The 17,013-nt window shown below is 37.1% G+C and overlaps 1 protein-coding gene across 6 annotated transcripts in view; it reads right to left on the bottom strand.

Moving 5' to 3' along the window:
* Positions 1-17,013, bottom strand: part of OXR1 (oxidation resistance 1) — a 458,899-nt gene that overhangs the window by 325,550 nt on the left and 116,336 nt on the right. For 2 of the 6 annotated variants that reach the window (XM_070481469.1, XM_070481470.1), the window contains exon 3: positions 11,987-12,105. The exons of the other annotated variants lie outside the window; for them this stretch is intronic. In XM_070481469.1, the coding sequence (XP_070337570.1) occupies positions 11,987-12,105 (119 nt within the window). The remainder of the gene's footprint in view (positions 1-11,986; positions 12,106-17,013) is intronic. 6 annotated transcript variants of the gene reach the window in all.

Below are 17,013 nucleotides of genomic sequence, written 5' to 3'. Positions count from 1 at the left end.
TTTTAAAGACCATATTTGGTTATTTTATATATTCCAGGAAAAGAAAGCCAGTCTAACTCTTTTTCTATCATTAAGCCCAACTATGACTAAGCCTTTCACACGGTGCAACTATATCACCTCACTATGTAAAGCTACTGACTGAATCACAAATATTCTTAGATGTTCTCTAGGGGTTGTGAATTACTCCCATGGATGTAATTCCTCTGAACTTTAGTTAAAGTTAGTCTAAGTGTTACAAGTTCTGTGTTCATTACTTTCACAATTTCATTGGCTTTGTGTACTGAGTACATTTAAAACCTAGCATTTCTTATATAAGATAAAACTTAATTTAATTTCTTTAGAAAGAAAGTCTTTTCTCAGTTTTAAATATTCCTTCCCAGGCCAAGTGGTATAATCATTTCCTAAGAATTAGATAGTTACAGACAAGGAAAAATATCTGTACCAAAAGAATAGATTTGTATTGTGTTCAATAGTAAAATAATCTTTCTTTTCTTTTATTTGACAAAAGCTCAATGATGCTCCTAATTTCTCTGCTTTTACAAAATTGACTCCCAGAAGTGATTTTGGAAAAGTTAATAATCCCGGGGAAGAATGGCTTATGATCATTTCCCCCTCTGTGTGCAGTCACAGTCTAAGGCATTATTGCATGCCTGAAGCATACTGAGCACTGGAGAGAGAAGCTCAAGAGGTTCACAGTCCAGGAGAGGAAATAAATCTCGTACACAACAAATATCATCCTGGTGAGAGAAGCTTTTCCTGGAGGATCTCTTGGTTAAATGCCCCCTGGAGCCAACTTCCCCTCCTGCTCCCCTCCAACCTCCACAAACACCTCCCCATAGAATAAATGGTCTTTTCTTTCTTCTGGGAAGCTTAATGGGATTGTCCTATTGTAACTGCTATCTGTTTTCCCCAACTAAGTCATACTAAGGCCTGTGTGCACCCTGCCCAGAAAGTGGCAAAACTTGAAGAATATGTCAAGTTAATTTGCTGGAATAAAGTTTCCATTAGAGAACGAGAGGGATCTGCTCACTGAACTGCCACCAGTGAGATAAGAGTAGTTTGCTCTGAGCAAAGCCCCATATTCTACTTCAGAAGAGGGAAGATAAAGGAATGGATCCATTCCCTATGCCCTCCCCTTGAAGCAGTGAGTAAAACCCTGTGTGTCCAAAGCCTTCTAAAACAGGGGGCCCAGAACAACAGGAGGAGGAGAAGGAGGAAGATGAGGAAGAAGAGAATTCTCACCAAAAAAGAACTGATACCAACATGAGTCATATCTGGATATGGCCGAAGAGTTTGGGATTTACAAAGTTAAAAGAATAGTGGAAAGAACCCTATGAATTAATGTCTATCTCTCAATGTCCCAAGATGTCTATCGTATTGCTTATTTTAAAATAATTAAAAGTAAGCCTATCCCAGAAAGAAGAAACATCTCTGGTTTTGGCAAGCACCTAAGACAATGCTTTAATACAGGATTTCTCAAGATCAGCACTATTGACATTTTGGCCAGATAACTCTTTGCTGTGGAAGGGCTGGTCTATGCATTGCAAGATGTTCAACAGCATCACTGGTCTCTACCCACTAGACACTAGTAGCATCTTCAAGTCATGTCAATAAAAAATGTCTCCAGACATTTGCCATATGTCCCTTGAGAGGTAAAACTCCCCTTTCATTAAGAAATATGGCTGTAACTGATGTGTACTACAATGTATGGTGGGTGTACTGTCAACAGTACCTGGGGCCATTAGGGAACGCTTCCCAAACAATGTGATGCTTCAGCTGAGTTTTCAAGGGCGAGGAAGAATTAGTTCAGAAGGCCAAAACAAACCCTTTGCCCAAGAGTAAATTTAATTGGAGATCTCAAAATTGAGAACATTCAGGGTCAGTACTAGCCATTCCTGGGCCAATCAATTCTCCAAACTGAACAGGTATGGTTGCTCTGCCAAGCATTCCTTTCTCCACCATAACGCATTCTGGATACTTGACACTTCTGAGAGACGGTATAATGTAATAAATAATAGTACTGGCTCAATTAGCTAGGTGATCTTTGGGAATTGCCCAACTTTTGGGAGTTTCAGCACCCATGTCTATAAAACGAAGGTGTTCACTTGGTAGATGACCTCTAGTGCCCCCGCAAATTAAGAAATTCTTTGATAAATCTTTCTTGTTTCTCATGGTAGTCTCTCTGCTCATTAAAATGGACACCCTTCATGTTATATTGATTTGCAGTTGGCACTAATCAAATAGCAGTTCTAATGAGTTGGGTACTGAAAACTGTTTAAAAATGCATCCTCAGTTTTCATGCCCCTCAGGAAAATTATTCAGATTCAAAGGAGAAATCGCTCACCCTTTAGATAAATCCCAGTATTATTATATTGACAGCGAACTAAACTGCTCAGGACGGTATCATTTTCAAAGAGTTGCAATCTTGTCATGTCACAGATGTATACATATATTATATTAACATACTTCAAAAGTCCTGAAATGTTTCCACAAAGAGAGAGAGGGAAGAGTTTAGCTCAATACATAAACCATAGTCCTCAGATACTTTTTTTAACACTTAGTTTTTAGGGCAGTTTCAGGTTCACAGAAAAACTGAGCGGAAAGTAGAGTTCCCATACACCCCTTGAGCCCACAAACACACAGCCTCCTCTGCTATCAACACCCTCCACCAGAGCAGTACGTTTGTTACAACTGATGAACCTATGCTGAAACGTCATGATTACCCAAAGGCCATAGTTTATATTAGGGTTCACTCTCGGTGTTGTACATTCACCGGTTTTGACAAACGTATAAAGACACCTATTTGCCACTGATAGCATCATACAAAATAGCTTCTCTGCCCTAAAAATTCTCTGTGCTCTGCCTATTCATCCCCTCCTCTGTACCCCTAGCAACCACTGAATTTTTTATTGTCTCCATAGTTCTTGTCTTTTCCAGAATTTCATCGTTAGAAACATCAAGTATGCAGCCTTTTCTGATTGGCTTCTTTCACTTAGTGATAAGCATTAAAGGTTCCTTCATGTCTTTTCATGGCTTGATAACTCATTTCTTTTTAGCGCTGAATAATATTCCGTTGTCTGGGTGTACTACCATTTATTTATCTATTCATCTACTGAAGGACATCTTGTTTGTTTCAAATTTGGGTAATTATGAATAAAGCTGCTATAAACATCATGTGCAGGTTTTGTATGGACATAATCGGATACTTTTTTGTGGGTTTTTTTTTTTTTTTGCTGAGGAAGATTGGCCCTGAGCTAACATCTGTTGCCAATCTTCCCGTTTGTATGTGAGCCATCGCCACAGCATGGCCACTGACAGATGAGTGGTGTAGGTCCAAGCCCAGGAACCAAACTCAGGGTGCTGAAGTGGAACATGCCAAACTTAACCACTAGGCCACTAGGTTTGGCCCCATAATCAGATAATTTTTAAAGTAGTTCTATGTATATGAATAAGCAAAGCAGAAATGGGTATTATACAGCTTACATTCTTGACTCAAAAATAAGTCAACTTTTATTAAATAAACTTCTAATTTACATGTTTCTGAATAAATTCAGCAGTTCTGTTAGAGAACCAGAAGCAAGAGCTTCTTGGGGTTAATTGTTGAGGTTAACAAGTAATGACTGTTTCTCAGGTACTCATATAAGTGCAAAAGTAAACAGTAAGGCAAGCAGGCCCTACGACGAGAGCAGATCAGTGTAAGATACAGAAAGAAGGAGCAGTATGCTCTTCTAGCCACGCAGACTGTAGATGCTTACTAGTTCCTTAGGAGGAATGGGAGATCAATTTCAGAATACTTTGAATGTTTTTTGGAGTTCACTGTATATTATACATAGGGTAGAGTTCTCTAATACAATGTTTATTATGTAGTCTTTTGTTCTGTTAAAGAACTACTTTGGTGTATTAGTTAGCTGTTGCTGCATAATAAACCACCAAGAACCGTAGTGGCTAAAAACAATGACTTATTTAACTATTATTCTGTGGATAAACGGTTTAGGCTAGAGTCATCTGGGTGATTCTTTTAGTTACGAGTGGCCTCCCTCAGCATCTGCAGTCAGGTGCCAGTTGACTTTGCTGACGTTTTTTGTATTCTCCCTTCTCTGTGACAGTAGCTGGAACAACTAGGCTGACCCAGCTCTGGACCATATTCTCTCATCCTCCAGCGGGTTAGCACACAATTGCTGGCATGCTCTCTGGATAGGGTTGCAAGAGAGTGGAAGCATGCAAGGGGTCTTGTAGGCTAGGTTCTGAGCTTGCACAACATCACTTCTGCTGGGTTCTGTTGACTGAAGCAAGTTACAAGGCCTAGTCAGATTCAAGGGAAGGGGAAACAGACTTCACGTCTTGATCAAGGAAGTTGAAAGTCACCTTGTCCAGGGCATTGATACAGAAAGGAGTGAAGGATTTCGCCATTTTTGTAATCTGCTCCATCTCGGTTATTAGACTTGGTTATTAGACTAGACTAGATTAGACAATATTGCAGTTTAAACTTTGAGCTCTGGAAATCAGCCACCAAAGCTCAAATCCCTGCTTTGTAGTATTAAAACTTATATCGCCTTATTAGTAAAATGGGGATAACAAGAATAACTACCTTATAGTGTTATTATGAGTGGTTAGCATACTGCCTGGCATACAGAAAGAATGCAGTAAATGTTCTTTCATTGTTATTATTTTTCTTACCATTTCTATCTATAATGGGAACTTTCTCTCACTATAAGAAACAAAATCATTGCCCAGTTTGGGCAAAAAGAGATAAACTGCCCTACCTCCTCAAATAATTCATCTTTAAGTCATATTTCTTAGTATATGGAAAGGGCACAGGAGTTATTTTTGGTTTATTTTTATGATAATGAATGGCTTTCTCCAATCTTTATTGACAGGAAGAGAAACAATCATCAAAATTCTCATTCGCTAAATAGTTTCAAGTAAAACTATTTTTAAATGTTGAGCTTTCCATGTGTCTTTAATTTTCATTTTCTTAAATTCACTATTCATCATAATACATGCTAACACACTGAAATTTCTGAGTAGCAGCTACTAAGCCATTAAACTAAATTAAGAAGTAAAAAGGATCATTTAATCCTCCAAAACACACACCTACTTGTATCTATCTGCCATAAATCCATTCAACAGGATCCTGATACCTTTGAGCATGCTTTATTTACATATCAAAATTAGATATTCTGTCTCTAGTGTGACTCAGAATGGAACCTTGTTATGGAGATATTTTATTACAGACATTTTATTTTCTAGCATAGCAAATTTAAATCCTATTTATTTTCCTAATCTAAATTGGATGTTTTAACTCAGTATTTTAGTCACTAAAGTAATCTGCCAACTCTGGCTGTAAAATCAAAATACAAGACCAATTTATGTTAATTAAAAAAATAAAGTTTTAAAAAATATTATTGTGATTATTTCAATACTCTTGGAAAAAGAGGAAACTGATTTAAAAGGAATATTTTTGGTGATGTTGGAGAAATATTGGGATTCTTCCAGTCCAAAAATGTTCATTTTCTTTTGATGGTATTTTTAACAGGATAGGCATAAAACCAGAAGAATAAAACCAAGTGGAGTTGAAACTGATACATATAGAGAAAGCAGTTTTAGTCAATAAGAACATGATTTCCAGCCATTCAAATGAAACTTCCTTTATTTACAACAGGAAGATTTGGCATTTAATAAAAAGTACTTTTGAACATCTACTATTGACACTTTGGTGGTGATATAAAGGGAAACTAGGTAATATTCCTGACCTCAGAATGTTGCAGTATGCTTGGGAACATGGGGCATGCACACATTAATGACATAAGAATACGTACAAAGAAGAAAATCTGAATGATCATTAAAATATGCAACTGCTAAAAGACACAGAATTTAAGAAAAGAAGCAAATTTGTTGGAAGGCTAATAATCAAGAATCAATTCAGAAAAAAGTGATCCTTGAAAGGGTAAAACACAGAATGCTTGTGCAAAAAACTAAAGTGAGTTAGCAGTGTTGACAAAAATAGAACCGAATGAACACAGTGCATACCATTGCTTTACGTAACTGCCTGCTGATGAATTTTTCTGATTAACCAGAAAGGAGGAGACCAGAAACAAGGAAAACTACATCGAGGTTTTCTATAGAACCCTGTTTTATAGCAGAGACAGCAAAGCACAGGAGTTAAGAGCTTCCAACCTGGAGTGAGACTGCTCGAGTCCAAAGCTGATTCTACCACACACTAGCTCTGCGACCTTGGGCAGCAACTTGAGTTCCCTGTACTCCTCTTTTCCTCATTTGTAAAATAAGGATAATAAGAGCAACTGCCTAAATGCTGGATTGTGCTGTGTCAACTCGGTTCAGGTGGTAATTGCATTTCCCAGAACCTCCTTCCCTGTATGGTTCTGGGTTATTCAGGTCAAAAGAGGAACTTGCAGGAGATGCGCAGAGTGGAAGTGAAGCAGTGGCCATGATCTCTGAAAGTCACTGTGGTCCGATGTGATGATGAACAGACGCAGAGGTGCCTGGTGCACTCCAGCTTATCCTACCTTTTCCCCATCCGCTGTCCAGCAGTTCTTCCCTATTTGGAATGCTGCTGACCAATGGCAGGATCAGGCCTGTCAGCAGGTACTTGACTGAGGACCACAGAGACGGAAGCCACAAGGAAGCCACAGCTTCCCAAATACCTCTCCAGGAGCTCCCCTTCATGTTGTCACTTCAGTTGCTGGACACACCTGGCTTCTCAGATTGACGAGCAGGTGACTTCCTTGATCCTCTAATTTCCTCTTCTGGACATTCAGGTCCCCAGCTCCTCCCACAGTTGTGTAAGATCTGATTCCTTTAATAACCCCTTATGCCATAACACTTATTGTGACTTATCTCCTGAACAAATGTTGACTGATAGTCGTTGTCATAGAGTTTTGTGAGGATTATCTGGATTAATGCTTAGAATAGTTTCTGGCACACAGTCAATACTTACAAGTGTTTGTTAAATAAAATAATCTCTAAGCATTAAGTATTAGGCAAATAGGAATTTAAAAAAAACCGTGAAGGAGAAGGATGACAAAAGCAATACTCTCTATGATATACATTATTTTAGGTAACTAGGGCATAGGAATTCTGACACACTATGATATAGTGAGTGATAAACAAATGAAATAATCAAATAAGAACTTCTGATGGAATGAGAAGAGCCAACACGTATTGAGTGCTGTCTATGTGCAAGTGCTCTTCTCATTCTTTTACATGGATTATTTTACGTAATCTTCACGACCATCCCGTGAGGGAGGGATTCCTCTCTCCGTTTTGCAGCAGAGGCTAGTGAAGCATGTAAAGCATCTACAACACTATAATGAGATGTAAATAGGAAGCCACGTGTAACGGAAATTAACTTCCATGCCAACAATTATTCTAGTTGGAAAGTTCCCCCCTGGTTTCTGTCCTCACAAAGTACGCTACAAATTGTACTTTGGCCTAACAATCTGACATCTTACTAGAGATTCTGAGAGATGCTATTCGGAAGAAAGACCATTGTTGCTGCTGGTTGTTCATGTTTCCTGGGCAAAAGAGGCTATAAGGGACATGAAAAAGCACATTTTGACATAGTGGAAACATTCTGGGGTTCTGGTAACTAGAAAAATCTGTGTGTGATCCCTGACTTTGTTCCCTCCTGTATGACCTTGAGCAAAGGCCTTAACAAGTCTGATCCTAATTTTCCTCAAAAGTAAAATGAGGATAATACCAGCCTCATAGAACTTTTATAAAGATATATGAAATAACACGGTAGTATTTGGACAGTGTCCAGATATTATTAGGAACTTAGTAAATGGCTGATTGATAGTATTATTTATTCTCTAGATCTCCAGGTCTAAGAAATAGGGAAATGATTAAAAAGAAAACAAGAAGCTCTGAATTTGTTCTTGTTAAAAATAACACCAATGTTCCATAATCTCGTACATATGGCCTGTTGATTTCCTAATTACTCTTGAAATAAGATAAAGTTAATGTAGAAATGGTGAATATCTTATTTGAAATATTATGAAAAATAGGCACTTCACTCACAGGGGATCATCTTAGAGCTAAAGTGCCCTTTCCAGCACGTTGAGAGAAAACACAAAAGTGGCACACCAGGTCATAAAACTGACAGACATGTTTGACCACAGAAATTTTATCATAACAGAAAATCCCGATAACCTACATTTTAGAACAAACAATAGGAAATCAAATAATAAAGATTCTGTTTATATTTCCATTTCAAAGTTAGCTATATACTTAAAAAACTACTCTGCCTTCGTTAGTCATAAAAATCTATTAGTTAATGGAAATGTATTTGCAATTTACCTCATTTTTCATAGCAAGGCAACACTCAAATTTTCTAGTACTAACATATAATTAAAACAGGTTTGTCTCACCTAGGATATGCAAAATTATACATAGTTGAAAGAATTATAAAAAGAATCATGATTCATTAATTTTTATCACTCCTCTCTGCTGTGGGTATGAACCAGGAGTTTGGCAATTAGCCACTCATATCACTACAGACACTCTTTCACTATTCAGTGTTTCACAGCTACATTATATAAGACACCACATATATTTATAGTCCTAAGAAGAAACAGTATATCTTAATTATTTCATTTTTATTCCATTTTTAATTGGGTGATTTCTTTTCCTTTTTCATTACCATCTGAATCCAATAAAATAATAAGAAAAGAAGAAAAATAGGGCTTCTAATCACAGTCTGAGTGTGTTATCCTTCAGAGAGTCTTCTTTTGGGATAGTGAAATGCTACTTTAAATAACATTTATTAACATTCACATCTACCGCTGTAGCAACCTTTTTTGAATTATAAGTGTAAAACATGACATATTGGATGAGGCAAATAGCATCAGATTATAAAGCTCAAGATGAGCTGTAATAATTCATTTTTACTTCAATTGTTCCCAGCCAGGTAAACAGCTGGGAGCTGGATGAAATAATGATGATAAAATGCTAGATTGCTACTGTCACAGCTGTATCACCGAACATAATAAAAATTATAGAGATGAAGTATTTCATATTTGCCAAGTCCTCTTTACTATCTTTATTCATCCAATTTCCAAACAAACTCAATGAAGTGCACTGGGATAATTATGGAATTACTGTATCCATGTCAGAGATGGGGAAATCGACTCAGGATTACTCAGCAGGCTTCATATCCACCTGGTAGTTGCTCCCACTTAAACTTAACAACATTTTAGTATTTTCAAGTGGCTTTGGGGCGCCAAAATCATTATGGCAGGTGCAAATAAGGAAAGACAATGGAGACAAAAGTAAAAGATTTAGTATTCCAATTTGGATGAGACTATTTAGTGGGGGCAAGGATTAAACTGAAATTTTAGAGAAAATGAGAGAAAAAAACCCAGGATGTGCATGTACAAGGAATAGTTTCCGAGAATAATAAGAACCAGTGAAGCAGTGATGGATCGGCAGGGAAAAGAACTATGCTTACATAGCTACGTGTACACTCTCGGGTATCTGTATTACAACTCAATAACAGCAACAACAACAAAATCCCAAACAATCTAATTAAAAAAGGGGCAGAAGAACTAAATAGACATTTTTCCAAAGTAGACATCCAAACAGCCATCAGGTACATGAAAAAGTGCTCAATGTCAGTAATCATTAGGGAAATGCAAATCAAAACTACATTGAGATATCACCCCACGCCTGTTAGAATGGCAATCAAGAAGACAGGAGATAACAAGTGTTGGGCGAAGACGCGGAGAAAAGGAGCTCCTTGCGCACTGTTGGTGGGACTGTAATCTGGGTCAGCCAGTATGGAGAACAATACGGAGGCTCTTCAAAAAATTAAAAATACAACTACCATATGATCCAGCAATCCATTATCCAAAAAGAGTGAAAACAGGTTACTGAAGAGACATATGCATCCTCCTGCTTATTTGTAACTCATTTCTCTGATAGCACTAAACCTGGTTCCCATTATCTGCGGTTTACATATATATACACACATAAAATATAATTTCAGAGTTGCTACTGGGCACTCATGTGAGAAACAAATTGGCCAACTAGAGGACAGTGTGCATGCACAGTTCCTTTTGTTGTCAGCTTTATAGTTTCCAGTCAAAAGAGTGTTTTCTAAAGTCAGTTAGGTAAACTACTTTTCTACACTACCTTCAGCAAGGTTATGTCATACATCTGTAAAAAAGTTAGATCTATTTTTCAGTCTGCATTCTACTCTGGGATCCCCTGACATCCTCGATGATCTTTTAAAAAATGTACATGCATACAGTGAAGTTCACATTTGTGATATACATTTCTATGGACTTTAATAAATGCATAGTATCATATACCTGCCACCCAAGTAGTATACACAGCAGTCCCATGAACCTAAGAATTCTCTTACGCACCCCCTTTTATTCAACTACTGCCCCCTCCCCAAAATGCTGGCAACACTGATCTGTTCTCCATCCCTATATCTTTTCCAGAATGGCAAACAAGTGGAACAATACCATATGTAACTTCTTCAGTCTAGCTTCTTTCACTTAACAAAATATATTTATGACTTGTCCATGGCACTGCTAATATCAATAGTTCATTCTTTTTTATTGCTGAATAGTATTCCATCATATGGGTGCACAATACAGGCTTCTCTGTTCACCAGCTGAAGGGTATTCAGGTTGTTTCCAATGTTTAGTGACTAAGAATAAAGCTGTGATAAACATCCTCATACAGGTGTTTCTGCGAATACTGGTTTTAATTTCTTTTGAGTCATTATCTAGGGGTGAGGTCGCTGGGTCATATGTCAAGTAACACTTAATTTTATGAGAAATTGTTTTCTTTTATCTTTTATTTTTTTGCCATTCCAAAAGGTGTGTAGCAGAAAACTTATCCTCCAATTTTAAAGAATGTCCTCCAATTTTAAAGAATGCATCTTTCAAAAAGAGCAACTTGTCATGATCTGTGAGAGGCTGTGTCAATTGCTAGAAATATGCTTCTTCCTTCCTCAACTCTTAGAATAAAATATTGTCTCAAAATGCCCTAATGAATAGTAAATCTTTACAATAATTATCATCTGATTTTTTAGGTAGTGATTCTATTTATAAAATGATTTTCTATGATTTTCCTGAAATGCACATTCTACTACTTTCTTAAAATGTAATTTAAACTGAAATAACTAAAATTATCTAAAGCATATGAAATTATTACTTTTTCTTTGGTTAATAATTTACTGTGTTTCTGACAGTATACAATATATAGGAATATGAAATCCTAATAACTATATATTATACATTTATATCAAGTATTTAGTATAATTTGATAGTAAAAACATATATATAAAGAAAATTATAGAATTCTGTATAATAGAATACGTACATAAAATTTACTAGAATAGTTACATTTTCAAAGTTCCTATATCAGGTACTTTTTATGATTACAAATCCGAAATATTTTTAATCTACTCTATACTATATAGTTCATTACTCATGAACACCTTCAGGAAGAGAGAAGGTGGAATAAAGAAGTATCCAGATTATTATTTTGGTAACATTTAAGTATTTAGAGAGTTTCAAAAAGATTTAGACTAATATGGTTTTTCGTGACTATTGTTTTACGTAGAATGTTTAAAAATATATTACATAATAGGTGATTTATACTTTTACTCATTATACAAATCAGTAGTTTGAACGAGAAATTCAAAGCATTGCTATAAATTGGTAGCTAGATTATGATTCTTAACTGTTTTGTGGGATTATCCAGGTCCAAGTATGCCATAGTAAGCTAAACAATGAATAACTATCTCAAGTAGCATATGATATGCAAAGACGGTGTTATCAACTTATCATTAGAAAGTTTATTTTGAATTATTTCTCTAGTAATAACAATAGATAAGCCAGTGTTGATCCATACTGTTTCTACTATTTTCTCTTTGTGACACATTTGTGAGATCAGCTAGCATTATAGGTACAGACTGCAGCAATGAAAAGATTTAGGGCAATCAACTCACCACATAAGAGGACAGAAGCAGAAACCCTGTGGAAGCTGTGACTCAGAAAGAGGAACAGTGTCCAAGGTAAGCAGAGAAGTAGGAACGGGGAGAAAGCAGCGGCAGGTCCTCCAGCTCCCCTATTTAGGAAGCAATGCAGTTGTAAAGGGAGCTGGGTAAATGGTTTCGGAGCCACGCACAGCAAGAACACTGTTTCTGTTTAGATTCAATATTATTTGAATTGGTGCATCTAACCAGTGATAACCCTATCCTGTAAAAAAATATCAAGTCCTTTTTATCTTTTCCAGGAAATTACTCTCCTATCCGCCCCTGTCTTCTGTAATATACTTAGGGTAATGGGTAGGTTAGAAGAAGATTTTAAACAATTTCCTTCTATAGCTCTTTGGTTAAAAAACATGCAGTGCCCTCTGTCGCCAATTTTTTTTAATGATGATAAATAAATAACATCATCACTGCAAATCGTAAGCTCTATCTTTTAGATATCTGGCACTACCTTACTACATTATTTACTCTTCAATGTCAACTTTCAACAGATGCTTAAGCTCTAGTATTAGTCCATCATATCTCTTCCTCTGCGACCCTGCTTATGCTGCAACTCACCTGGAAAAGCCCTCCTCTCTTCACCAATTCAGCTCAATTTTTATCTTCTACAACTGCCTACCACACATCCTCACTTAGCTATGTTAAAGGCAACTCAAATTCAGTATTTGCAAAACTGAGCTCCTGAATCCTTTTCCCCAATCCCATCTTATTCCATTGTCCTCTACCACAGTGAACGGGATCATCCTTTGGTCTATTACATAAAGCAAACACATTTGTGAGGCAAGAATTCCCCATGTGCAAGAAGTCCTCTGCACAATGGGGGAAATTCACTCTCATTCATTACTGGGGCTAGGCGTCCACTGGTTATTCCAAAGTCCTGAGAGCTCACTTAGCAACAGAGCACCCTATGGGCCCACTGCCATCTATGAGTGATGCACACAGTTAGTGCCCATTGTCCTGGTTCTTTGCAAGGTCCTGCAGCTCTGCCGCTTGTAAGTCATGCTTGGGGAAAGGAACTCTGGCGAGGCTGGGAATCCATCGGGGCACCATGTATCCATTCCTGCTGATGCCTCCCTACCTTGGGGGCAGTGCTAAGGAAGAGTGTAAAGGACCACTACCCTCAATATTTGATTGCTATTTCTGTATCATAGATTTGCAGATGACATTTTCCTTCTTTAACATTTTCTATATTTAAATTTTTTCTCTTTTGTAACTGTATTGCTTTAAGCATCAGAAATAAGTTAGTATTTGGAAAAACTAAAGAAAGAAAACAACTAGGGATCTAAAAAAATGTGCTAAGTTTTTTTAAAAAGTTCTGAGTTTGCAGATCTCAGAAGAATGCACAAATATATTTCTACAATCTATGGTGAAGAGCATTTGTTATGGTATACAAAAAACTAAAGCGACACAGACTTGAAATTTCATTTTGAGTGCATATTTTTATTTGTTACATCTCAGTATTCATTACTCAAAAAATATTTTGAAGAAGGAACACATTTTTCCCTCATGACTCAAGACAAGGAGTGTATGCCTTGGTCATAGAACACTGGCATGGCAGCATTTCAATGAAAATAGTTTATTATTTATTTATACTACCATATGCACAACACCATCTACATAAACTCTGAGCAATGTATGCCCCAATTTTCACTTTGGGTCTTAATCCTGACAGATTCAGATATAGAGTAAAATGTTAAGTTATTTTTTCATCCAATATAATCTCTGCATATTTTTTAAACTTTTAATTGTGGAAAGTGTCCAATATATACAAGAATATGGGAATAATATAATGAACCCACATGATTCAACAATTATCAGCTCGTCAGACATCTTTGACAATTATCAACCTATGGCCAATCTTGTTTTATCTGTTCCTCCATTCACTGTCCTCAACTCCAGTTATTTTAAAGCAAATCTCAGACTTCATAACATCTACATTTCTATACTGTTTCCAAAGGAAAATCCAAGAAGAGATTAATGGTAAACATAAGCAAAATGTTAGATTCAATTTAATAATATTGATTTTCCCTTCTTATATAAAAAGTAGAGTCATAGGTACAAAGTTGGTAGTCCCCTACAGAGAATATTTTTAGGGGTTCCAAAAGATCAAAGGATCAAAAAATAGATCCTTTAGTCCTCCTACCCACTGCCTGCTAGACTTAGAGGCATTTCCTAGGATGAAGGCATCCTCTCTAAGTGTCCCTTGACAAAATACACATAGGTTGTCCATAAGGCAAAATGTAATGAGGTAGCCCATTGATCTATCACTTTTTGAGCTACATAGATGATAAGTACCCTCAAGGGGATAGAGCAAAACTGGGAAATGACCACCATGAGACAGAGACAAAAGAAGATATTGTGGAGTTCCTAAGGAGGAGGAAACAAAAGAGGCAGAGGGTACCCAGAAAGAAAGTCACCTCTGCTAACTTCACAGCTTTGTCCATGTTCCTCTAGATTTCTCTCGGTCAACAAAGAAGAGAAAAATTATAAAGAATATTAACAAGTCATTCGCAATTGGAGCTACTAAATCTAGACTTTGAAGAGGCTAGTCCTTGAAATTTCTAGTGAATCATTCACTTAAGAGAAAACTGTACTGGAGAGTCTTGTGTGTGATTCAATTTGGGCAATCAAGACATATTGACTTCTAGGAGATTTAGGTCTTCTGGAATAGAAATTGTAAACAATTTTATTACTAGTATCATTATCAAATAAACTAGTTGTTTTTCAATAGGTAACTACTCTGCTGAATCATTTATTCTGCACATATTGTTATGATAAAAATATTTCTGCAGAATAGAAACACAAATATACAGTACCTTCAGTGGTTACACACTACACAACTGGAGCCAGACTGCCTGGGTTTGAAACCTTGCCCTGATGCTAATTTTCTGTGTGATGTTGGAAAAATTGCTTAATCTCTCTGTATCCCGGTTTCCTCACATATAAAATGGAGCATATGGCCAGCCCCAGTGGCCTAGTGGATAAGTTTGGCATGCTCTGCTTCAGTGGCCTGGGTTCGCTTCCCAGGCACAGACCTACACCACTCATGCATCAGTGGCTGTGCTGTGGTGGTGGCTCACATACAAAATAGAGGAAGACTGGCAGTGGCTATTAGCTCACAGTGAATCTTCCTCAGCAAAGAAAAAGGGGGGATAACAACAGTTGCCCCATCTTAGGTCTCTTGTGAGGGATTAACTGAATTAATATATGGAAAATATTTATATAACAGTGCTTAGCAGCTAGTAGGAACTAGATAAATGTAAGCTGTTGCTCCCCGTCCCACCCTTTCACCACCAGGATGTAAGTTCCAGAGAGGCTGGTGTTTTTTGTTCATTAATGTATCCCCAGTGCCTAGTACTGGCACAAAACACTCAATTAATATTTGTTGAATAAATAAATATGTAAAACTTTAGTTACCTTATTATAGAGAAAATTTTAAACATGAATGTACATTACTTATTATGACATTAAAGATGAAACATGCTAAACAATCCTGCTGAAATAAAAATTGTAATTAAGTAAAAACCCTGAAGGGAGAAATTACAAATTCTGTGACTGCTACTTATATTTATGATAGATAAATCTAAAAACTAAGAGCAAGTGAAGCTAATCTATACCCAAAAGGCAGTGATGCTCCAGAGATTTGTCCCTCCAGTTAGTATCTGAAGCCACATACCATCAAATATGAAGTATCAGTTTTATTGAGGTGGAACTTTTACTTCTTTTCAGAAGGTAAACTCAATTTTGATGTCAGGTCTATAGCAGAAAATTCACTGGGAAATGGGGATGATTGGCCTCTCACAAGCTTTCCAAACATATGGATCATTCAATGAATTACTCAACAGTGATTAAAAACGTCCGTTAAAAACTTACTTAGGTGGCTGGCCTGGTAGTATAGTGATTAAGTTTGTGCACTCCGCTTTGGTGGCCTGGGGTTCACTGGTTTGGATCCTAGGTGCAGACCTACCACCCCCCATGAAGCCATGCTGAGGCAGCATCCCACAGAGAAGAACTAGAATGACCTACAACTACGATATACAACTACATACTGCAGCTTTGGGGAGAAAAGAAAAAAAACAAAAGGAAGATTGGCAACAGATCTTAGCTCGGGGCCAATCTTCCTCACCAAAAAAGAGCCACAGAAATTAAAAAAAAAAAAAAAACCTTATTTAAGCTCTATAGACATAGACATCTCAGGATTGGTACGTAGATAATATTCAATTTACCAATCAATACCTCACTTTCTTATAAGAAAATACAGCCAAATATTTCTTCTAGATGCTCCATTTCTAGCACTGGAAGTATATGGGACATTTCACAGAATTTAACTTTCCAAATAACCTGAACGTATCCCCTTTTATATAGTGTTAAAACATTTTCATGGACATTTTCCCAAAATGATCTTAACTCTTCCTTGCTTTTCTGCACATAGCAGGCATTGTTTGATTAAATTTTATGTTCGATAATTTGACCTTTTCTTATGACTCAGGGTCATCATTACCAAAATTAGTTATTGCTCTGTGTTGTAACGCAGGAACGCCCTCAGGAGTTGTGAGGTTTGGAAAGCTGTTTGTCTTACTAGGCTCTGGACTGCTGAGAGTCTTCACTTCTTATTAAAAGGACGGTGGTAAAGAGGGGCTCTACACTGAACACTCCCTTCAGATCCACTGGGCTCTGATTGTAGATCAAGGCCATGAAGTAATCACTCCCACTCCCCAAGAGCTGTGAATGGACTTTCGAAGCCGGCTCTCGGACATCTGAGCTTCCTGGCTATCCCAGGAAGAAATGCTTCTGAAGTGAGAGAGAACAGAAGGATTTTGTTGGGCAAGAGGAGTTCTACCACAGCCCAAAGAAGCTTGCACTATCAGCTTTCCAGCCTAGCTCATTGGTCTAGGCTATCAAAGTAGTGTTAATGGAATTCAACAAGGAGGCTACTAGACTGAGGTAGCCTCCATAAGCAAATCAAAACCTAGGACAGAGTCAGT

Source organism: Equus asinus, chromosome 12 (assembly GCF_041296235.1).
Source record: "Equus asinus isolate D_3611 breed Donkey chromosome 12, EquAss-T2T_v2, whole genome shotgun sequence".
In the NCBI taxonomy this organism is placed as follows: domain Eukaryota; kingdom Metazoa; phylum Chordata; class Mammalia; order Perissodactyla; family Equidae; genus Equus; species Equus asinus.
This window is presented reverse-complemented; position numbering and strand designations above follow the sequence as displayed.